General features: G+C 44.1%; 1 protein-coding gene across 1 annotated transcript; it reads right to left on the bottom strand.

Annotated features, from left to right (window-relative positions):
- Window positions 1-1,268: 1,268 nt before the first annotated feature.
- On the bottom strand, window positions 1,269-25,008 carry LOC311128687 (heparan sulfate glucosamine 3-O-sulfotransferase 6-like). Its single transcript, XM_084160920.1, has 2 exons — window positions 24,199-25,008; window positions 1,269-2,577 (listed from the first exon to the last, which is right to left on the bottom strand). Exons 1-2 carry the CDS (start codon window positions 24,708-24,710, stop codon window positions 1,959-1,961), a joined length of 1,131 nt encoding a protein of 376 aa, XP_084017046.1. The 5' UTR covers window positions 24,711-25,008; the 3' UTR covers window positions 1,269-1,958.
- Window positions 25,009-25,280: the final 272 nt, after the last annotated feature.

Here is a 25,280-nt window from a genome sequence, read left to right as displayed (position 1 = left end):
TTTGAAGAAACTCAAATATCAAATATATTTTGATTTGTTTAACACTTTTTTGGTTACTACATGATTCCATGTGTTATTTCATAGTTTTGATGTCTTCACTACTATTCTACAATGTAGAAAATTGTTAACAATAAAGAAAACCCTTGAATGAGTAGGTGTGTCCAAACTTTTGACTGGTACTGTATCTTGTCCATATATTCTGTTTATTGTGGCAGCACCATTTCACTGAGTCAAATTCCTGTACATGCAAATGTATTTGGCGAATAAAGGGGATTCTGATTCTGCTTAAATAAGAACTTTGATGACTACATACTGTAATTAAGACACCAAATGAATGAAGTACAAACCAAAAATAGGCAGTAAGTATATTAGTATGTAGGCCAGTAAAGATAAGGGCCCATATCACGGACCAATATGAATATCCTCATGCATATGTATAACAAATCACACGTTAAAGAATATTTTACAAATGTGTGATAGCGACCTGGGGCCGACCCTGGTCTAAATCACCGTGACACGGGGCCATGGTAGGTGTAAGCACATATCCCAGAGCCTATAAACTAAACAGGCAGTTATTGATTCTGCTCAGCCATCTCCCTTCACCCCGGATCCCGAGGTTAAGTTTACAATATTAATGGATCCTCTAGAATAGGGAGTATGTCTGCTTCCCAAATGGCACTCTAACCCTTCTGGTCAAATGGCTATGGTCAAAAGTAGTGCACTATATAGGAAATAGGGTGCCATTTGGGAAGCACCCAGCGAGTGTGGCTGGGTCTGGGCGGCTCCACTGGCCAACGCCGCAGCACTGGAGTGGTCAGCAGTTTATGATGGTAAGGACAACAGGTCAATGGGGAATCAGGGGTCAAAAATTGCCATCCCAAAGGTCTCCACCCCGGCCAATTGATTGCTTACTCATCAGAAAGCTTCCTCTCTGTGTTAACTTCACATTTAGCCCTGGAGTCTACAGGGCTATATGACCCCTACCACCTCACACCACCCTCTCTGCCTCCCCTCTCTCTACACGTCCGCTGGAAGACTGTGGTCTGACGTGACTGAACAGTGTTTAACCATTTGGTTAAGCTGTATCTTATGTAGATCATATGGTGTGGATATTTCATAAAAATGTATTTCATACTGAAATGTTGACTTAGTTGATGAAAACAAGACAGTTGTTTTTTAATAAAAGCTTTAGTAGAATATCAGCATTTTGAAATACAGAATAGTAGATAAAACATTGTCATTTTATAAATGATGCTTTCCAGAAATGTGCAGTCAAAGAGAGGTACAGTTTATTAGTTCGATTTGAAACAAAAACAGAATGCAGAAAACCACAGATACACATATAAGATGTATCACAATTCTCAATAGCATAACACTTGCAACATAAATAATAGCAATTTTACAGCACATAGAGTAAACCAATAATATATATTTTTACCCCCAAAAAAGAGCATAGCCCAGCACTTATCCCAGCAATAGTCTTCTGTTAAAAAAAATGTCACCTAAACATCGTTGGGGTTGCATTTTAAAACCCGGAAAATGGGACAACAGTAAATAATTTGTGAACTAAAATAATTTAAGAAATGCACTTGGCTTATTGTAGTCTAGCTTATTTAAATAGTATTAGCATATTTGGGATGAATTTCTCAGATAAAAAGAATTGTCAGGCTCGTGGAGCAGTTTTGTCAGAATATAAACGTTATTACATTGTAGTGAGACAACAATCATACAAGAAAAATCACATCTGTTATTCAAGGAGTTTTAAACCCTCTCTTTAAAAACCAAAAGATACTATCAGTCTCTCCCATGGCTTGGTTACATTGGTAGCGCAGCTCTAGCCAGTCCCAGCCGAAGTCACGAAGACCTGTCATCTGGTAAAACATCAGGTTGAGTGGCCAGTACAAGGCCTGTCGATCCTCTGGAGACCCATGTCTATGCTCTATCCCATCCCATTTCCATCAGTCCCAGCCAAAGTCATGGCCTGTCATTTGGTAAAACTTCATATTGAATGGCCTATAGAACTCCCTGAGCCTGAGCAGCACCTCTGGAGAGATCTGTGGATGAGGCCTTCCCTTAGACTTCCCAAGACAGCGTGGCCTGGTGCTCCCCTCAGGCTTCTTCAGGCAGGGGAAACCTTTGGTCTGATTGAAGTAGAAGTGTTTGTCCGTGACCACCCTCTTCAGCCCCAGGAAGTCCTGCACCCTGCCCATCTCACCGGCCGGGTCCGTCACCAGCCGCTCCCCGCTGACGAAGAGGAACTTTGAGAGGGGGAAGTAGCGCAGCCAGTTCTCCAGGTGCTTGGCGTAGATCCCGATGCGCACAGCGCTCCAGGATGTGTCGATGAGGCCCGTGGTGGAGTTCCGGAAGGTCAGGCTCTGGAAAGACGGAAGGCCGGGTTGTTTCGACAGGGTCTGGGTGTAGTCGGACACAGCCCGGGTCACAGGGTCTCGGACCACCACGATCAGCTTGGTGTGACGACTCAAGGCGAAGAGACGGCGAGGAGCCTCCTTCGTGACGAAATAGCTAGGTGTCTTCTCCATGGTGATCTGGCTTTCCAACGTCCGAGGCATCAGGTTTCTGAGAGGAGAGGAGAGGAAAGATTTGATTAGTGGTTCCCAAACATTTGGCAAACGGACTCACCAAAAGCTTCTGTGAATTTCTTGTGACCCAAGCAGGAAACAGAAATTTAGTTTTTAATGTACCCAGCCTCAATCCTATCCTCCTGCATGTGATGCAACATACTTTAAGACCTTTGGAACCTGGCTTGTGTGTCATAAACATGACCAGATCTGCTTCCAAATCTATATTTCAAAATATGACAAAATATGAATATTCCTTGTGTTCCGACCGTCTCTTTGATGCTCCCCAGCATTGAGAGCTTCTGATTTAGCTTTGTAAGTAGTTGGTTAGGTCTGTGATTACATCAATATAAACATCTACATTAGGCGCTGGCCTCACAGAAATGCATGTAAAATGAAGAGGAAGTCAATGAGTGGGTGCTTAAGGCAAACCACAAGGCCATAATGACCAGTAAAAAGTAATTTCCTCAGAACTTCCTCCTCCTTCACAAGCCTGTCGGAGCCTCTCTGAGGCTGGGCTGAGAGCTGGTCTGAGTGGGCTCTCCCCCAGGCTGCCTGGACAAATATACTACGCCATGTACTGTGTAGTGTATACCACTGAAGCTGCAAGAAACTCCCCAGCAGAACAGTACCAGTCTGATTCTGCTTTAGCCAACAAAGGAGAAATAGACTGGCACCCAGGATAGCAGTAAAGGCTCTGATGATGAGATGAAGGACAGCTATTAGTCTCCAAAAATGTGTCCTTTCACAGCTGGAACCATATGCTGGAACACTATCTAAAGTGGAATACCAGAAGTACAAAACAGGAATCCTTCCAACTTCCCTCAAAAAAGGATCCCCTTCATTTCATTTAAAATGAGGGGATTCAAATCTCATGGCGCGTTTATGTTTTAGAAATCCAAGCATGGAGGAATGTTCCAAGTCTTCAGAAAATCCCTCATTTAATTTCCACAGATGGTTCCCCCCGTAGCGTAGCCATGTGGTAGAGACCGAGGGTGGGTCTCAAATGGCAACCTATTTGCTATATAGTGCATTTGGGCTATGTTCAAAATTAATGCACTATATAGGGAATAGGGTGCCATTTGAGACACATCCTGAAGGCTGTCGTCGACGTGGTTGGTCTCTGGCCTGAGCTGTGTGGGGAACATACTCCTCTCTGATCCAAATCTGATGTCCCCCACCATGAATGTGCCACGAGGCTAATACTGAAAACATGACATATGTTTTTACAACAGACCACCTATTCTTTTCCTACTACAGCCTGAATTTGAGTGGATGCTAGGATCAGGCATATAGAGAACACTCATACTACAGTAATACACCATGCAAAAAGATGATTATGAATCTATTAGGTTTTCATCTCAATGTGATCTCCTGGTTCCATAAAAAAAAAGAAAAAAAAGATGTAGAAAACATTTATTTGGCTCACCCCAACTAGGCCTGTTGCATGTTGATATTAATATTACAACATAAGAGGTCAACGAGTGACACAGAAAACATCCAAGAGCAACATCTCCACTGGGATCCAGCTTTAGAGAGACATATCTCTACACATTCATCTCCACGGGCCTCTCTCTCCTGTCTTCCTCTTTGTTCTGAACGACTCCCACAGTGGCCAATCAGTTACATAGGACAGCATTGTGCCACATTTCTGTACTTTATATAAAGGGTATAAAGGAAGTGACCATTTTCTTTACAACTACTACTACAACCCATTACAACTAAATAATTATATTTATTTTATTTGATGCTTTTGCTCTTTTTCGGCCTGCCGTACAGAGGTGCCAGTCTGTTTGTGTAGTGTGTACTCAGCAGTAAGTGAATGTTTAATTCAGGCCAATCAGGCTAATGGGATCCATGCTGGACCCGTCCCAGCTTCCATTGACATCATGTTTACATTCTGGAACACTGGCCTGTAATCACGGAACTCTGTAGGACTCTCTGGCTACAACACAAACACAAGACGGAGGCCACACACTAGAGAGAGAGGGAAGGAGGGAGGGAGGGAGAGAGAGAGAGAGAGAGAGAGAGAGGGAAGGAGGGAGGGAGAGAGAGAGAGAGAGAGAGAGAGAGAGAGAGAGAGAGAGAGAGAGAGAGAGAGAGAGAGAAAGAAAGAAAGAGCGAGAGAGAGAGAGAGAGAGAGAGAGAGAGAGAGAGAGAGAAAGAGCGAGAGAGAGAGAGAGAGAGAGAGAGAGAGAGAGAGAAAGAGCGAGAGAGAGAGAGAGAGAGAGAGAGAGAGAGAGAGAGAGAGAGAGCGAGAGAGAGAAAGAGCGAGAGAGAGAGAGAGAGATAAAAACCACATTAACCTGGTCAGCCTTATCTTGCAAGATTAAAGCGAGACTATGTACTAGAGTGTATACCACTTCAACTGTTGTGTTTGTTCTTTATCAGATGCTGTTGCTCTCTGTATGGTTTCCAACGGCAGCCAGGTTAGCAGAGGCTAGCTAAGCGACCTGCTGTTTGTTTTGATCACACCTTAGCCTAGCGGTAGCGCTGTATTCAATCCGCTGTATTCATTCCGCCGATTCTGTTGAAAAACGTGTGTTAAACGGAAGCAAACCAAACCAAACAGGGATAAACATACCTGAATTTGTCCAATATAAATTCTCGTTTGCAACTGTTGGACTAATGATTACATCCTAGATCAGCTAGATGTAGGCAAGAGTGTGCAAGGCGGTATTTATCGTGTCAATGTCTGTCACTCTTGACCTGTGCACCTACGTTGTAAACTTTCATTCATAGGCTAGGTTGTAGTAACCTCATGATGGGTATAGGGAACATTTGAGGATCATGTAGTAGCCTAAACCTATCAATGTTACATTGAGCTGGGTGAATGGAATATGAATGACAGTCATCCAATATGCTGTAATAGAAATAAGGTAAATGCTCATAAAAAAGATAGCATCCTCCCTCATCTTAAACGGCACCGACCGCCACTGGTTTGTATGCAAATGTAGAGTATGTTCATATTGGTATACTTACCCATTCTACTTACCTCTTTTGACCTGTTTTCAAGGAGGCCCTCGACATAAGAAGACTGGAGGCCGTTGTTGGTTACTTAAATTACTACATAAATCATTACTGGTTTACTACATATCTCAATAGCAATCAAGTAGTAAAACCAATAGTAATTCAGTAGTACTTTTTCATGAGTGGAGCTCACTCGTAAAACACAGCATCTGGGCATTAACGTGTGTGTGTGTGTGTTTGTCAGTGTTGCACCCTATAAAGCTGGCCCCCTCAGGTACAGTAAACGCAGTGGCCATTATCACTGGTCCATTGGAGGGTTGATTCTACATAAAGGCTCTCCAATACACCATAACTAGATGGAATCCCACATAAAGACTGAGTGCTCCAGTCTTTTAACGCTTTATTTGTCATCCCAGCGTTATCTGTCCTCTCCCCACTGTGTCATACAGTAGGAGCCCATGTGTGTAAACACAGGAGGTGGCCTCACTCTCAGAGGAACACACACAGACACACCCACCCAACACACAGACACGCGCACGCATACACGCATGAACGCACACACACCCTCGCTCCCTGATGCAGGAGCAGCAAACACTCTACACTGCTACCAGCGGCACAGGATGCTCCCACATCTGGTAGCAATGATCCTCTGTGTGTGTGTGTGTGTGTGTGTGTGTGTCCCTGGGTAGTAAGTGTTTTTCCTGCTGGTCCCTGGGTAGGAAGTGTTTTCCTGCTGGTCCCTGGGTAGGAATTGTTTTTCCTGCTGGTCCCTGGGTAGGAAGTGTTTTTCCTGCTGGTCCCTGGGTAGGAAGTTTTTTTCCTGCTGGTCCCTGGGTAGGGAGTGTTTTCCCTGCTGGTTCCTGGGTAGGAAGTGTTTTTCCTGCTGGTCCCTGGGTAGGACGTTTTTTTCCTGCTGGTCCCTGGGTAGGGAGTGTTTTCCCTGCTGGTTCCTGGGTAGGAAGTGTTTTTCCTGCTGGTCCCTGGGTAGGAAGTGTTTTCCTGCTGGTCCCTAGGTAGGAAGTGTTTTTCCTGCTGGTCGCTGGGTAGGAAGTGTTTCACTTGCTGGTCCCTGGGTAGGAGGTGTTCTCCCTGCTGGTTCCTGTGTAGGAAGTGTTTTCCCGCTGGTCCCTGGTTAGGAAGTGTTTTCCTGCTGGTCCCTGGGTAGGAAGTGTTTTTCCCTGCTGGTCCCTGGATAGGAAGCGTTTTTTCCTGCTGGTCCCTGGGTAGGAAGTTTTTCGCCTGCTGGTCCCAGGGCTCAGACCCTGTATGTTGTGATCTGTGTAACTTTACTCTGGGACCCTCGCCAGACCCCTCTGAGAGAGGATATGGGCCTTTCCGCCCTGAAGGTTAGAGGCAGACACTTTTGATTCAGTGGATGAGACCACCGGGGCCATGGGCATGCTTGTAATGCAAGATGTCTTAAGCTCAGCCTCTCTCTCTCTCGCTCTCTCTCTCTCACTCGCTCTCTCTCTCTCAGGGATACTTCCATAGGAGATTGTAAATTATGAGTATACACAGTGTCCAGGAATGTTGAGAAACATTCTGTACTAAATTCCCGTCACTGGGAGACTGCATTTCTGCCACTACAAGTTCAGTGTCATCTGCAGTGTTAAACACACTGTGACATCATGCCATTAACCCTCTGTCCCATGCCATAGACTCACTACTCTGCTACTCTGCTTGTCATTACTGAGGAGAAAGAAAGGAGTTAAGTCAAAGTCAGCAGGAAACAACAAAGAGCCCAATTAAAATACAGTGTGAGTGTGTGTGTGTGTGTGTGTGTGTGTGTGTGTGTGTGTGTGAGTGTGGTAGAGCAGCATTACATAGTAGAGCCTGATTCAGAACACACCAAGGCTGTCTGACTAAACACACTGATCTACCACAGCAGGAAATGGTGAGACGGAGAGTTCTATTTGTTGAGGAGGTTTAGGTCAGTGAGGTAGGTCAGTAGGAATGACCTAAAGAATGTGTCTACCAGGGGGAAAGGTGAACATGGCAACTAATACAGCGATTACTACAGCAGGCAACTTTGAGAAGAGTAATTGAGAAGTGGTCTCACAGCTTCCTCTGGAGAGATAATAACAGAGGGTGTGTGCGTTTACACTCTTAGAAAAAAACTCAAAGGGTTCTTCTGCCCTTGGAAGAACACTTATTGGTTCCAGGTAGAACCCTTTTGGTTCCAGGTAAAACCATTTTGAGTTCCATATAGAACCGTTTCCACAGAGGGATCAACATGGAACTCAAAATGGTTCTACCTGAAAGCAAAAAGGGTTATCATATGGGGACAGCCGAAGAACCCTTTTGGAACCCATTTTTCTAAGAGTGTAGATTATCTACTGCAGGATAAAGCCTGACATTCCAACTCCAGAATTAAAAAGAGATAGCGAGAGAGAGAGAGAGAGAGTTGGATAGTTAATACTTTTTTCTAAGAGAGCAAGAGATGGGAGAGTATACTGTATGTATATATATATATATATATATATATATATATATATATATATATATATATATACATATATGAGAGCGCAAGAGATGGGAGAGTATACAGTATGAAAAATGTATGCACTCACTAACTGTAAGTCGCTCTGGATAAGAGCGTCTGCTAAATGACTAAAATGTAAAAAATATATACTGTATGTATACATACAGTGCCTAGCAAAAGTATTCATTCCCCTTGGCGTTTTTCCTATTTTGTTGCATTACAACCTGTAATTTCAATGGATTTTTATTTGGATTTCATGTAATGGACATACACAAAATAGTCCAAATTGGTGAAGTGAAATGAAAAAAATTACTTGTTTCAGAAAATTCTAAAAAATAAATAACGGAAAAGTGGTGCGTGCATATGTATTCACCCCCTTTGCTATGAAGCCCCTAAATAAGATCTGGTGCAACCAATTACCTTCAGAAGTCACATAATTAGTTAAATAAAGTCCCCCTGTGTGCAATCTAAGTGTCACATGATCTGTCACATGATCTCAGTATATATACACCTGTTTTGAAAGGCCCCAGAGTCTGCAACACCATTAAGTAAGGGGCACCACCAAGCAAGCGGCACCATGAAGACCAAGGAGCTCTCCAAACAGGTCAGGGACAAAGTTGTGGAGAAGTACAGATCAGGGTTGGGTTCTAAAAAAATATTTTATTAAAAAATTGAAAGAATATGGCACCACAACAAACCTGCCAAGAGAGGGCCGCCCACCAAAACTCACGGACCAGGCAAGGAGGGCATTAATCAGAGAGGCAACAAAGAGACCAAAGATAACCCTGGAGGAGCTGCAAAGCTCCACAGCGGAGCTGGGCTTTACGGAAGAGTGGCCAGAAAAAAGCCATTGCTTAAAGAAAAAAATAAGCAAACACATTTGGTGTTCGCCAAAAGGCATGTGGGAGACTCCCCAAACATATGGAAGAAGGTACTCTGGTCAGATGAGACTAAAAATGAGCTTTTTGGCCATCAAGGAAAATGTCTGGCGCAAACCCAACACCTCTCATCACCCCGAGAACACCATCCCCACAGTGAAGCATGGTGGTGGCAGCATTATGCTGTGGGCATGTTTGTACTCGGCAGGGACTGGGAAACTGGTCAGAATTGAAGGAATGATGGATGGCGCTAAATACAGGGAAATTCTTGAGGGAAACCTGTTTCAGTCTTCCAGAGATTTGAGACTGGGACGGAGGTTCACCTTCCAGCAGGACAATGACCCTAAGCAAACTGCTAAAGTAACACTCAAGTGGTTTAAGGGGAAACATTTAAATGTCTTGGAATGGCCTAGTCAAAGCCCAGACCTCAATCCAATTGAGAATCTGTGGTATGACTTAAAGATTGCTGTACATCAGCGGAACCCATCCAACTTGAAGGAGCTGGAGCAGTTTTGCCTTGAAGAATGGGCAAATATCCCAGTGGCTAGATGTGCCAAGCTTATAGAGACATACCCCAAGAGACTTGCAGCTGTAATTGCTGCAAAAGGTGGCTCTATAAAGTATTGACTTTGGAGGGGGGCGAATAGTTATGCACGCTCAAGTTTTGTGTTTTTTTGTCTTATTTCTTCTTTGTTTCACAATATAGGCATGTTGTGTAAATCAAATGATAGAAACCCCCCAAAACATCCATTTTAATTCCAGGTTGTAAGGCAACAAAATAGGACAAATGCCAAGGTGGGTGAATACTATTGCAAGCCACTGTATATACAGTGGGGAGAACAAGTATTTGATACACTGCCGATTTTGCAGGTTTTCCTACTTACAAAGCATGTAGAGGTCTGTAATTTTTATCATAGGTACACTTCAACTGTGAGAGAAGGAATCTAAAACAAAAATCCAGAAAATCACATTGTATGATTTTTAAGTAATTAATTTGCATTTTATTGCATGACATAAGTATTTGATCACCTACCAACCAGTAAGAATTCCGGCTCTCACAGACCTGTTAGTTTTTCTTTAAGAAGCCCTCCTGTTCTCCACTCATTACCTGTATTAACTGCACCTGTTTGAACTCGTTACCTGTATAAAAGACACCTGTCCACACACTCAATCAAACAGACTCCAACCTCTCCACAATGGCCAAGACCAGAGAGCTGTGTAAGGACATCAGGGATAAAATTGTAGACCTGCACAAGGCTGGGATGGGCTACAGGACAATAGGCAAGCAGCTTGGTGAGAAGGCAACAACTGTTGGCACAATTATTAGAAAATGGAAGAAGTTCAAGATGACGGTCAATCACCCTTGGTCTGGGGCTCCATGCAAGATCTCACCTCGTGGGGCATCAATGATCATGAGGAAGGTGAGGGATCAGCCCAGAACTACATGGCAGGACCTGGTCAATGACCTGAAGAGAGCTGGGACCACAGTCTCAAAAAAAAACATTAGTAACACACTACGCCGTCATGGATTAAAATCCTGCAGCGCACCCAAGGTCCCCCTGCTCAAGCCAGCGCATGTCCAGGCCCGTTTGAAGTTTGCCAATGACCATCTGGATGATCCAGAGGAGGAATGGGAGAAGGTCATGTGGTCTGATGAGACAAAAATATAGCTTTTTGGTCTAAACTCCACTCGCCGTGTTTGGAGGAAGAAGAAGGATGAGTACAACCCCAAGAACACCATCCCAACCGTGAAGCATGGAGGTGGAAACATCATTCTTTGGGGATGCTTTTCTGCAAAGGGGACAGGACGACTGCACCGTATTGAGGGGAGGATGGATGGGGCCATGTATTGCGAGATCTTGGCCAACAACCTCCTTCCCTCAGTAAGAGCATTGAAGATGGGTCGTGGCTGGGTCTTCCAGCATGACAACGACCCGAAACACACAGCCAGGGCAACTAAGGAGTGGCTCCGTAAGAAGCATCTCAAGGTCCTGGAGTGGCCTAGCCAGTCTCCAGATCTGAACCCAATAGAAAATCTTTGGAGGGAGCTGAAAGTCCGTATTGCCCAGCGACAGCCCCGAAACCTGAAGGATCTGAAGAAGGTCTGTATGGAGGAGTGGGCCAAAATCCCTGCTGCAGTGTGTGTAAACCTGGTCAAGACCTACAGGAAACGTATGATCTCTGTAATTGCAAACAAAGGTTTCTGTACCAAATATTAAGATCTGCTTTTCTGATGTATCAAATACTTATGTCATGCAATAAAATGCAAATTAATTACTTAAAAATCATACAATGTGATTTTCTGGATTTTTGCTTTAGATTCCGTCGCTCACAGTTGAAGTGTACCTATGATAAAAATTACAGACCTCTACATGCTTTGTAAGTAGGAAAACCTGCAAAATCAGCAGTGTATCAAATACTTGTTCTCCCCACTGTACATATATATATTATCTATGAGAGAGCAAGAGATGGGAAAGTATACTGTATGTATATATATATATATGAGAGAGCAAGAGATGGGAGAGTATTCTGTATACATATACAGTACTAGTCAAAAGTTTGGACACACCTGCTCAGGGGGTTTTCTTTATTTTTACTATTTTCTACATTGTAAAATAATAGTGAAGAAATCAAAACTATGAAATAACACATATGAAATCATGTAGTAACCAAAAAATTGTTAAACAAATCTAAATATATTTTATATTTGAGATTCTTAAAATAGCCACCCTTTGCCTTGATGACAGCTTTGCACACTCTTGGCATTCTCTCAACCAGCTTCACCTGGTTTAAGGAGTTCCCACATATGCTTAGCACTTGTTGGCTGCTTTTCCTTCACTCTGCCGTCCGACTCATCCCAAACCATCTCAATTGGGTTGAGGTCGGGGGATTGTGGAGGCCAGGTCATCTGATGCAGCACTCCATCACTCTCCTTCTTGTTAAAATAGCCCTTACACAGCCTGGAGGTGTGTTGGGTTATTGTCCTTTTAAAAAACAAATGATAGTCCCACTAAGCCCAAAACAGATGGGATGGCGTATCGCTGCAGAATGCTGTGGTAGCCATGCTTGTTAAGTGTGCCTTGAATTCTAAATAAATCACAGACACTGTCACCAGCAAAGCATCCCCACACCATAACACCTCCTCCTCCAAGCTTTACGGTGGGAACTACACATGTGGAGATCATCTGTTCACCCACACCGCATCTCACAAAGACACAACGGTTAGAACCAAAAATCTCACATTTGGAGTCCATACCAAAGGACACATTTCCACCTGTCTAATGTCCATTGCTCGTGTTTCTTGGCCCAAGCAAGTCTCTTCTTATTATTGGTGTCCTTTAGTAGTGGTTTCTTTGCAGCAATTCGACCATGAAGGCCTGGTTCACACAGTCCCCTCTGAACAGTTGATGTTGAGATGTGTCTGTTACTTGAACTCTGTGAAGCATTTATTTGGGCTGCAATTTCTGAGGCTGGTAACTCGAATGAACTTATCCTCTGCAGCAGAGGTAACTCTGGGTCTTCCATTCCTGTGGCAGTCCTCAAGAGAGCCAGTTTCATCATAGCGCTTGATGGTTTTTGCGACTGCACTTGAAGAGACTTGACATTTTTCGTATTGACTGACCTTCATGTCTTAAAGTAATGATGGACTGTCGTTTCTCTTTGCTTATTTTAGCTGTTCTTGCCATAATATGTACTTGGTATTTTACCAAATAGGGCTATCTTCTGTATACCCCCTCATCTTGTCAGAACACAACTGATTGGCTCAAATGCATTAAGAAGGAAAGAAATTCCACAAATGAACTTTTAAGAAGGCACACCTGTTAATTGAAATGCATTCCAGGTGACTACCTCATGAAGCTGGTTGATAGAATGCCAAGAGTGTGCAAAGCTGTCATCAAGGCAAAGGGTGGCTACTTTGAAGAAACTCAAATATAAAATATAATTTGATTTGTTTAACACTTTTTTGTCTACGACAAGATTCAATATATGTTATTTCATAGTTTTGATGTCTTCACTATTATTCTGCAATGTAAAAAATAGTAAAAATAAAGAAAAACCCTGGAATGAGTAGGTGTGTCCAAACTTTTGACTGTTAGTGTATATTGATGTGTCTGACCCCCTCTGTCTGCCCCCCTCTGTCTGCCCCCCTCTGTCTGCCCCCCTCTGTCTGCCCCCCTCTGTCTTATCGAATGGGAAAATCAGCCTGTGTGTTCCACTGTGTTCCTGCCTGGCCCACAGTGGGTTAACTGTTGGCTGTGTGGCTTTATCAGTGGGTGACCGGGGGCCTTGGGCACACACCCTGAGATGAACAGATGAACAGACAAGAGGAGGAGGAAGAGAGATATGGACAGATTACTGGAGGGTCACATCCTTCCTCCTTCCTCCCTCAGCCTGACCCCAGTGATGTAATTGATAACACAGTAAAATTAGCCTCTAGGACACAGGTACTCATGCACTTTTTTGAGAAGGTCCGGTCATGCACATTTCTTAGGTGGCAAAGGTCTGGGTGGATATTGTTATTTTTCAGCATAATAACAAACCCCAACCTCGCAACCCATGCGACCCCAAACTGTTCACACCCATCTTGTTGGCAGAGAGAACATTTTGCAGTTTTAAAGCTAATTTCCTGCAATTTTACACATTTTGCATGGGGCAGAGAATTGTTTTACTGCTTTAAAGCCCGATTTCCTGCAATTCTACAAAATTGTCCATGTCTTATGTGTGTTTATATGATACCAGGGGTCGAAACCCAACACCCCCCAAAGATATTTTACCCCGTTGTGTGTCCGGATCCAGACCGCGGTCAGCCAGTTGAGTCTGGGGGCTCTAGTAACATCATTAGGTTAAATTGCTTATTTTCAGTATGAAATCATGCACTGCACTGTAGTTATTCTTTACTAACAACTACCTTTATGAAAAAGCAGAAAACCCAGTTTAAGAAATGCACTCCACCCTTCATACAGTACTGTGCATTTAATATTTTACAAGGGCTTATTATGATGCTGTAAGCAGGGTTGTCTTTTTGAGATCTTTATAAAAGCAGCTTCCTCCCTTTTGAACCAAAGTTAAACATTATCGTCATACTAAACATAATGCTATGGTATTCTTTCCCCAGGGTCTTTACCGTGCTAAAACGCCCACATTTTTCCATTAATTAGCTAGCTTTTCCAAATGAATAAAAATGACAAGTACACCTCAGAACTCTCTAATAGACTCAATATGGGCTCCAACCATTGGCCATCTGGCATCTACCCAACTCTAGACCAATGAGAAGACTCAATACTGGACTGCAGTGAAAAACCACTTCCTAAACTGTTAAATGTCCCACTCCTTGTGGTTGTCAGCCCATCCTTGACTTGCTTTAACTGAGGAATGGGGATTATTGCTGGCAGAACACAGGGACTGCAGCTGCTGGGAGCGGTGGAGCTGCTCCAGTGTTTGTCATTAAGGGACCGATCCACACCCAGTAAGTGGTGTGTGTGTGTGTGTGTATGTATGTGTGTGTGTGTGTATGTGTGTGTGTGTGTGTGTGTGTGTGTGTGTGTGTGTGTGTGTGTGTGTGTGTGTGAGAGAGAGAGAGTGTCTCTAAAATACACAGTACAATGAAGAGAGAGAGAGAGACATTACAGCATTTGTGAGAGAGCAGGTCTTTTTTTCTTCAGATTTCTCTTTGTGAACTTCCTAGATAATGTTCACATTCCGCAGACAATTTCTTCCAGAGTTCTCCTTCAGGCAGAGTTCTCCTTTTAATCAGTCACATTTCCTCACAATTAAACATAACCACTGAACCAGTAACCAATTCCTGTTACGCTATTAAAGACAACCCATAGCATCTTTTCTAAGCAGGTTTTTTTTTTAACTCAACCTTCCACCCTCCTTATATATACAGTGGCTTGTGAAAGTATTCACCCCCCTTGGCATTTTTCCTATTTTGTTGCCTTACAACCTGGAATTAAAATGGATGTTTTGGGGGTTTGTATCATTTGATTTGCACAACATGCCTACCACTTTGAAGATTCAAAATATTTTTTGGGGTGAAACAAACAAGAAATAAGACCAAAAAAAAAGAAAACTTGAGCATAACTATTCACCCCCCCAAAGTCAATACTTTGTAGAGCCACCTTTTGCAGCAATTACAGCTGCAAGTCTCTTGGGGTATGTCTCTATGAGCTTGGCAAATCTAGCCACTGGGATTTTAGCTCATTCTTCAAGGCAAAACTGCTCCAGCTCCTTCAAGTTGAATGGGTTCCGCTGGTGTACAGCAATCTTTAAGTCATACCACAGATTCTCAATTGGATTGAGGTCTGGGCTTTGACTAGGCCAATCCAAGACATTTAAATGTTTCCCCTTAAACCACTCAAGTGTTGCTTTAGCAGTATGCTTAGGGTCATTGTCCTGCTGAAAGGTGAACCTCCGTCCCAGTCTCAAATCTCTGGAAGACTGAAACAGGTTTCCCTCAAGAATTTCCCTGTATTTAGCGCGATCCATCATTCCTTCAATTCTGACCAGTTTCCCAGTCCCTGCCGATGAAAAACATCCCCACAGCATGATGCCGCCACCACCATTGGTGTTCTCGGGTTGATGAAAGGTGTTGGGTTTTCGCCAGACATAGTGTTTTCCTTGATGGCCAAAAAGCTCAATTTTAGTCTCATCTGACCAGAGTACCTTCTTCCATATGTTTGGGGAGTCTCCCACATGCCTTTTGGCGAACACCAAACGTGTTTGCTTATTTTTTTCTTTAAGCAATGGTTTTTTTCTGGCCACTCTTCTGTAAAGCCCAGCTCTGTGGAGTGTACGGCTTAAAGTGGTCCTATGGACACATACTCCAATCTCCGCTGTGGAGCTTTGCATCTCCTTCAGGGTTATCTTTGGTCTCTTTCTTGCCTCTCTGATTAATGCCCTCCTTGCCTGGTCCGTGAGTTTTGGTGGGCGGACCTCTCTTGGCAGGTTTGCTGTGGTGCCATATTCTTTCAATTTTTAATAATGGATTTAATGGTGCTCCGTGGGATGTTCAAAGTCCTTTCAGAACAGGTGTATTATACCGAGATCATGTGACAGATCATGTGACACTTAGATTGCACACAGGGGGACTTTAGAAACAATTTATATTTGGACTATTTTGTGTATGTCAAGAGGGATGAATACTTTTGCAAGGCACTGAATAATAATATATGCCATTTAGAAGACGCTTTTATCCAAAAGGACTTATAGTGATGCCTGCATACATTTTACATAAGAGTGGTCCCGGGAATCAAACCCACTACTGTGGTGTTACAACCACCATGCTCTACCAACTGAGCTACGAAGGACGATTACCCTCTCTCACCTTACCCTCTCTCACCCAGTCAGCCAGCCAGCCAGCCACGGCTGAGACAGCAAACACACACTAAGCTGTCAATGATCCAGCAGCCTATCTAGACAGAAGATGGTAGGCTGGGTGATGGGGGTAGAGGTCAACCTAAAGTCAATGATCCAGCAGCCTCTCCAGACAGAAGATGGTAGGCTGGGTGATGGGGGTAGAGGTCAACCTAAAGTCAATGATCCAGCAGCCTCTCCAGACAGAAGATGGTAGGCTGGGTGATGGGGGTAGAGGTCAACCTAAAGTCAATGATCCAGCAGCCTCTCCAGACAGAAGATGGTAGGCTGGGTGATGGGGGTAGAGGTCAACCTAAAGTCAATGATCCAGCAGCCTCTCCAGACAGAAGATGGTAGGCTGGGTGATGGGGGTAGAGGTCAACCTAAAGTCAATGATCCAGCAGCCTCTCCAGACAGAAGATGGTAGGCTGGGTGATGGGGGTAGAGGTCAACCTAAAGTCAATGATCCAGCAGCCTCTCCAGACAGAAGATGGTAGGCTGGGTGATGGGGGTAGAGGTCAACCTAAAGTCAATGATCCAGCAGCCTCTCCAGACAGAAGATGGTAGGCTGGGTGATGGGGGTAGAGGTCAACCTAAAGTCAATGATCCAGCAGCCTCTCCAGACAGAAGATGGTAGGCTGGGTGATGGGGGTAGACAGAAGATGGTAGGCTGGGTGATGGGGGTAGAGGTCAACCTAAAGTCAATGATCCAGCAGCCTCTCCAGACAGAAGATGGTAGGCTGGGTGATGGGGGTAGACAGAAGATGGTAGGCTGGGTGATGGGGGTAGAGGTCAACCTAAAGTCAATGATCCAGCAGCCTCTCCAGACAGAAGATGGTAGGCTGGGTGATGGGGGTAGAGGTCAACCTAAAGTCAATGATCCAGCAGCCTCTCCAGACAGAAGATGGTAGGCTGGGTGATGGGGGTAGAGGTCAACCTAAAGTCAATGATCCAGCAGCCTCTCCAGACAGAAGATGGTAGGCTGGGTGATGGGGGTAGAGGTCAACCTAAAGTCAATGATCCAGCAGCCTATCTAGACAGAAGATGGTAGGCTGGGTGATGGGGGTAGAGGTCAACCTAAAGTCAATGATCCAGCAGCCTATCTAGACAGAAGATGGTAGGCTGGGTGATGGGGGTAGAGGTCAACCTAAAGTCAATGATCCAGCAGCCTCTCCAGACAGAAGATGGTAGGCTGGGTGATGGGGGTAGAGGTCAACCTAAAGCGTCCTAGGTAAAATGGTGCACAACAGAGCTCCTGGCTGAATTATAGTCCAATAACTAGCTAGTAGCCTACACTACTCTCTTCCCATGTTGAGGGACCTAAGGCAAATAAGCAGACTTTAAATGAGACTGGGCCCTGTTTAAGATAAGGTTAGACAATTTGAAGTGTAGGCAGGGATTCATCCCATGTGTAACTAAACAGAGCAACTTTGGTGTTGGTGCAAAAACAAAACTGTCCTTGTCATCATTCACACTTCTATCCTACAGTCGCTACAACCGCTACTACAATATCTGATAACTAGAATTTCATTAGTCCACAATTCGATAATCAAAGCCTTGCAGAAAACAGAAGACATTTCTGGTTATCAGCATTGACTGGGTGTGTATTGTAATTCCAGAGAGGTGTAGTGCTATGTGAGGTTGTTATAGCTGTGCCATCCATCTTGGTGTGACAGGGACATGAGAGGAGTCGGAAGGACGGAGTGGGGGATCATTTTTTCCACTCCACCAAACATGAACCCTGATCAGTCAGCGTAACCTGGGAGTCATGTTAGAGACCTGCAGGCTGAGAGGCATCCATCCTACTGGATCCATACTGTCACAGCTCTGCTGCTCAATCTGTTTAAAATGTCTTTATTACGAGGGGACAGGAAGTAGAAAAGGCTTGGTATTGTGAAAATCTGATTAGTTTGACATTATTATAGTGGAAGAGCATCAGAGTAATCTACATCTGCTAGTTAGAAAATAACTATCGTACCTTTTTTGTCACACTGGGCTTAGAAATTCCACAATAATATTCATAGCTACAGTATGTGTGAACGCAGCACTGGTAAATAGTATAGGGAACCCCGTTTTAACTATTACATTGCCACGTCTATTCATTGATGATCAGTTAGTTAATCATGTTTAGATCTAATTAGGTTAGGCATCTGGCTATTGAAGACATTGATTTGTAATAGTCAGTCCCTTGTTCTGTCACACTATAGGGTTGGAAAGGAAGTCCAATTACTTTTCCATCTTTCCAATACTAAATACTCATATTGTTATCATTTTCACATCTCTTATACTTTATACGTTATTTCATTAACTATCATCTGATTGGATAGTGCATGCCATACTGAAGGTGAAAGGTCGGCCAATGGTGAGCTTCAAAATATTGATGACTGAGTTGGGCGATTAGTTTTTCTCAAGATTGTAAATCCATACCCATCCCAAACCAATTTAAGTCATGTTCGATTATTCAGTTACATTTTCCCCATTTCATTTTGCATATTGATATCAATCTTGAAGGAATTCCTTTGGTTGCTTGAAAGCATGCCATGCATATATTGTAGATCTTTCTTTGATCGTACACCGCCATAGCCTGAGATAAATGTTATTTTTGAAAAGTTAGGAGGCAGCATTTATGATTGTCAATGGTCACAGCAGAGAATTTTTCTCATGGCTCTCATTCTGCACAATGACACAAAGACTAGCCGACCAGTAGATCAAGATAAAGGTCTCCTTTGTTCTGTCCAATTCTATACATTTGATTATTTCAGAGACAATCATTTCCATGCTTCCTACTTTGAACCATGAAAGGCCCTCCCAAAACCTTTTTGTTGGGCCAAAGAACTCTCTCTCTGTCTCTATCACTCCATTTCCAAGCTTTCGAGGTATGCCTCGGAATTCCACAGTGGAATCCCTTGTGATTGGTAAAAAAGACTTGCAGGAAATAAGAGCCGGTCATTCTAGTCTGGATACTGTGACCAATGAATTATGAAAGAAAATATACTTCTGAAGAACCCTGTCCCCCCAATCACCACACGCTTCACAGACTTAACTACAATTTCACCGCAGCATAAATAGATTCTAGGTATAACCATGTGTGTAGGGTATAAATGTCGGTGGTTGAAGGGCCAATGACACCTTGTCAACAAGATTTAATATTCAGCGGTTAATGAACCTCCCCTGCAGTGCTCTGATAAAGGTGCCAGGAGCTGAATCAATAGGAAACCCTATTTTAACAGATCAATATGGGAAATTACATTTCTATCTATTGGATATTTATGGTGTCATGAAAAGGTGTGGTTTGATGGTGGATGACAGAGGAGAACGGGGAGAGGGAGATAGACACTGGACTGGGTTGGATCTCATCGGGTAAAGCTTAGGTTATATGCACGCATGCAATGGAAACACACACACAGTCACATACAGTCACACACAGTCACACACAGTCACACACAGTCACACACAGTCACACACAGTCACACACAGTCACACACAGTCACACACAGAAAGAGTAGAAAGCGCTAAACCCTTTAAACATGTTCTCTCCCACAAAGCCGCATAACCATTTCCAAATGCATCAAGTGTTTTTTTCCACATATAAGCATTTCATCTAAAACAATTTGCTAAATGCTTCCTTTTTACATGGCCATGTGTTTTATTTGGTTACCAACTGAAGACAGAGTGTTCAATTTCAAACGCAAAGCAGTGTAATAAACTTAGATGTTAAGAGCTCTGTCAAAGTACAAAATGTTTAAGTGATTCTTTCCAGTCCAGTCTAATTGCTTTCTGAAATGGTGCCTGGAGTGAATCCAGGCCAGATATGAATGGATAGGTTTCACTTGATATCAATGTGAATAGCAACACTTCATAAAGTTGCCCTTATGCCACAGAGTTACTCTATAACTGCTTTGGTAACCCGAATGTTATTCCTCAGTTGCACACATAAAACAATGATTGAATTGCCTTGAAAGGACAGTGGTCAGATTCGGTTTCATATCAGTTACTAGTGTAGTACCGTGTAGTTACATAAATCTAAATCAAAGACCCCATCAATGATGATACAATGCCTTTCACACACAGGAGAGAAGAGCGGAGGGAGGTGAGAGAAGAGAGGAGGGAGTGAGAGAAGAGAGGAGGGAGGTGAGAGAAGAGAGGAGGGAGGTGAGAGAAGAGAGGAGGGAGGTGAGAGAAGAGCGGAGGGAGGTGAGAGAAGAGAGGAGGGAGGTGAGAGAAGAGAGGAGGGAGAGAAGAGAGGAGGGAGAGAAGAGAGGAGGGAGTGAGAGATGAGAGGAGGGAGGTGAGAGAAGAGAGGAGGGAGGTGAGAGAAAAGCAGAGGGAGGTGAGAGAAGAGAGGAGGGAGTGAGAGAAGAGAGGAGGGAGGTGAGAGAAGAGAGGAGGGAGGTGAGAGAAGAGCAGAGGGAGGTGAGACAAGAGAGGAGGGAGGTGAGAGAAGAGAGGAGGGAGGTGAGAGAAGAGAGGAGGGAGTGAGAGAAGAGAGGAGGGAGTGAGAGAAGAGAGGAGGGAGTGAGAGAAGAGAGGAGGGAGGTGACAGAAGAGCGGAGGGAGCGAGAGAAGAGAGGAGGGAGGTGAGAGAAGAGCGGAGGGAGCGAGAGAAGAGCGGAGGGAGGTGAGAGAAGAGAGGAGGGAGGTGAGAGAAGAGAGGAGGGAGTGAGAGAAGAGAGGAGGGAGTGAGAGAAGAGAGGAAGGAGTGAGAGAAGAGAGGAGGGAGGTGAGAGAAGAGCGGAGGGAGCGAGAGAAGAGAGGAGGGAGGTGAGAGAAGAGCGGAGGGAGAGAGAGAGGAGAAGAGGGAGTGAGAGAAGAGAGGAGGGAGGTGAGAGAAGAGCGGAGGGAGAGAGAGAAGAGAGGGGTTGAGAGAAGAGCCGACTAGGTGAAAAGCGCCCTTAAGCAAGGCACTTAACCCTAATTGCTGATGTAAGTCGCTCTGGATAAGAGCGTCTGCTAAATGACTAAAATGTAAATGTAAATGTAGAAGAGAGGAGGGAGTGAGAGAAGAGTGGTGGGAGTGAGAGAAATGCGGAGGGAGTGAGAGAAGAGTGGAGGGAGTGAGAGAAGGAGGGAGTGAGAGAAGAGAGGAGGGAGGTGAGAGAAGGGCGGAGGAAGTGAGAGAAGAGCGGAGGGAGGTGAGAGAAGAGAGGATGGAGGGAGTGAGAGAAGGGCGGAGGGAGTGAGAGAAGAGAAGAGGGAGGTGAGAGAAGAGCGTAGGAAGTGAGAGAAGAGAGGAGGGAGTGAGAGAAGAGAGGAGAGATATGAGAGAAGAGCGGAGGAAGTGAGAGAAGAGAGGAGGGAGGTGAGAGAAGAGAGGAAGGAGGGAGTGAGAGAAGAGAAGAGGGAGGTGAGAGAAGAGCGTAGGAAGTGAGAGAAGAGAGGGGGAGTGAGAGAAGAGAGGAGGGAGTGAGGGAAGAGAGGAGGGAGTGAGAGAAGAGAGGAGGGAGGTGAGACAAGATCGGAGGGATGTGAGAGAAGAGCGGAGGGAGTGAGAGAAGAGCGGAGGGAGCGAGAGAAGAGAGGAGGGAGGTAAGAGAAGAGTGGAGGGAGCGAGAGAAAAGCGGAGGGAGTGAGAGAAGAGAGGATGGAGGTGAGAGGTGAGCGGAGGGAGCGAGAGAAGAGAGGAGGGAGGTGAGAGAAGAGCGGAGGGAGCGAGAGAAGGGAGGAGGGAGGTGAGAGAAGAGAGGAGGGAGTGAGAGAAGAGAGAAGGGAGGTGAGAGGTGAGAGAAGAGTGGAGGGAGCGAGAGAAGAGAGGAGGGAGTGAGAGAAGAGAGAAGGGAGGTGAGAGAAGAGCGGAGGGAGCGAGAGAAGAGAGGAGGGAGGTGAGAGAAGAGAGGAGGGAGCAGATGATGATGAGAGACTGGCTGATTGGGGTGCTTTGACACCATTCTCATTACTCCAGCACAGCACTACACACTTCTCCTTAGATAAGAACCAATAATCCATCACACCCTTAGGCACAGATCTAGGATCAGCTTCAGTTTCCCCTTCCCCAATCCCAACCTAAACCATTAGGGAAAAAGACCCAACACTGTCTTTAGATCAGAGCCTTGGCTTTGGGCAACTTCACCCTACACTGACTGGCCATAACGTGATGTTGAACCGTGACAGGGTTCTAATCTCCATGTCCCTGAGTTGTCCAAGCTAATGCCTGACCTGTCATTACAGCAGGCCAATCCACACAGTGCTGACAAAACCTGTCGGCAGATTAGGAAAGAATAAAACCATTTCATTACACATTTATGAGACAGAAGAGAGACGCCATGCAGCTGCAACAAAGCACTGTGACGGTGTTAGAAGGTCACTGCTCTCTCAACACCATCAACGGCCTGTAACTGTTGTAGTGCCATACCGTAGGCTCACCTGCCTGGCCTCACAAATGAAATTGTAGTACAGTGAAAGACAGTACATTCAGGTAACTTGCAGAAGACTGCAGGCAACACTGTCAACAGTACATTTCAGTCATTTAGCAGACACTCTTATCCAGAGCAATTAGGGTTTAGTGCCTTGCTCAAGGGAACATCAACAGATAATTGTTTTCTTCACCTAGGGGATTCAAACCAGCAACCTTTCGGTTACTGGTACAACGCTCTTAACCACTAGCCTACCTGCCATACTTCATTAGAAGCATTTTTCTGGGTAAATGTTTTTTTGCATACACTTGGGGAGTTTAGAGAGTTGTGATGGGAGAGACTTTCATCCCTCCATTGCTGCTATTAACATTTATACCCAACATCTGCAATATTCATTAACAGACTGTATTGATTTCTCCCTCTCCTTGGCCCTGTGTCACATCTTTATGTGCTCCCCTGCCGAACCAGGTGATATGGGTGACAGTGAGGGATCCCCAGGGACACACACAGGGACAGACACTTAGAACCGCAGCACATCACGTCAATAAACAGCATTTTTTTTGGCAGGGAACTGAATACCCTGTCGCACCAAGGGGCTCTCAGAGAGGATCCATATTGGCATTGGGAGATATTAATGAGGTGGCACTGTAGGAAGGGAGGAGGAGGTGGAGGAGGAGGAGGAGGAGGAGGAGGTGGAGGAGGAGGAGGAGGAGGAGGAGGAGGAGGAGGAGGAGGAGGAGGAGGAGGAGGAGCCTGCTCAGGAGAGGTGATCAATGACAAACACAAGGCACCAAAATATGGGCAATTCCATGGTAACGGAATTATGCTGAGACTCTGATTTTTCACTTTAAAATGAATGCCAAACAAAAACTATTGATTTAAAGTTTAACAAACCATATAACTCTATGCAAAATGACTACTTTTAACAATTTACACTGTACATTTTACAAAAACACATTTACAGGAAGAACTGTGCAGATACAAAGTTTGCTAACAGAATAAAACTGAGAGATTTTAGCGTAATTCTGTTACCAAACTTTGCATCTGCAGTTTTTCCAGTAAATTATTATTTAAAAAATAATATATATATATATATATATATGGTATAAATTGTATGGTTTGTTAAACTTTTAAATCAATGGTTTTTGTTTGGCATACATTTCAAAGTGAAAAATTGGAGTCTTCTGTGTAATTCTGTTACCATGGAATTTCCCATATAGCCTACACCTGATATATAGTAAATCCACAGATGTGTTTCTGAGTCTGTTGTCTTTTGGTGCCTGTGATGACAGGCAGTTTCACACAATATTTGATACTTTGTCATAGTGGGATGAATTACTTTATTTGAATAAAATTATTGATTTACCAAGCCCCTATGTCACAGTCATTGTAATACCATGATTTTATCTGGGTAGCAGGTAATCTGCATTGACTAATTCAAACGAAACAGTAGGCTATTTATGATAGAAAATCATATTTCTTTCCATCTTTTGGACATGTTCACGTTGATGTTTTCAGTGCTCCTGTAAATTAAAGCATACAAGAAAAACATTTCAGTGAAATTCAAAACAGCACTGGCTCACCTGTACCATTCCAGTCCTTTATCATAGAACCTGTCGAAGAAGTGGGGTTCGGCGCCCACTGCTCTGACATCCGGGTGAATACGCAGAAACTCCAGCAGCGCGCGCGTGCCTCCTTTCTTTACTCCGATGATGATTGCCTGAGGAAACGTTTTACTCCCGAAGTTATTGGCTATAGAGATATTGTTATCAGGTCGCAGTTCGTTTTCATTGCCCTGCAAGAGTGTGTCAACACTGTCAAAGCCGGGGAGCTCGCGAACAAACGTGCCGGGAGAACTGTTCTTGTGCGCGTCAGGCTGTTGGTGAGGTGAAGACTCCAGTCCTTCCGTTCGCAGGATTTTGTTGATAAAAGTTGTCTGTTGGTCGTATACAGGTATAGGTAGGGAGTCGCAGTACCCAGTGAAACAATAAAATAAGTAGGTGAAAATGATGACCATGGCAAAGAAGACGGAGAGTTTGGACTGCGCCTTCAGGTGTCCAAAGTTGAACCCAGCTCTCCATTTGTTACATCCCATGAGGCGCTATACTGAGCTGGAGGGTAACACGCAGGAAACATGCCTTTTAAATTAGATCAGTTCAGTTCAATGAGTTTTAAAATCAAGATTAGTATTTCTTTGTAAAGTTACCCATAAAAACATAGTTCATGGTGAAGTCGTGCCATTGCGCACTTAAAAAAGGTATTCATATTTCCAAAAAGGACAATTTCAAAGTCCTTTTTGTTTGACCATCCACTTCATAACTCAAGTCTAGAGAAAATATTTTGAACAGTGTCAATGTCAACTTGTTCCCTCTCACTCCCTGCTCCTCTCCAGCACTCACGCAAAGCCGTTTGGCTCCCATCAGCAGCCTACAGACACACCCCTTTCCTTCTGGGTGTGAAGCCACGCCCTGTTGGTCAAATTCCCGCCCCTTACATTTTCAGCCATGGGACTCTAAAATAACACTAATAACTGGCACACTGAGACCAATCACTAATAATCATGTGATTAAATAGCGCTGATTATATTTTAAATGATACTATTTTTTCTATGTAATTCAAGAATATATAGTTATCTTCCAAGAGATAACAGTTTTGTTTAGAAATA

The sequence above is a fragment of the Coregonus lavaretus genome (genome assembly GCF_964263955.1).
Source record: "Coregonus lavaretus genome assembly, chromosome: 1".
Classification (NCBI taxonomy): domain Eukaryota; kingdom Metazoa; phylum Chordata; class Actinopteri; order Salmoniformes; family Salmonidae; genus Coregonus; species Coregonus lavaretus.
The sequence above is the reverse complement of the archived record's forward strand: the minus strand, read 5'-3'. Positions and strand labels throughout refer to the sequence as shown.

What these genes read in the sequence shown, in the direction of transcription:
- LOC311128687 (XM_084160920.1), bottom strand. Translation starts at nt 24,710, where the DNA reads ATGGGATGTAACAAATGGAGAGCTGGGTTCAACTTTGGACACCTGAAG. An exon ending in AAAGGACTGGAATGGTACAG is followed by an intron (nt 2,578 to 24,198) that starts GTGAGCCAGTGC and finishes CTCTCCTCTCAG; the next exon opens with AAACCTGATGCCTCGGACGT.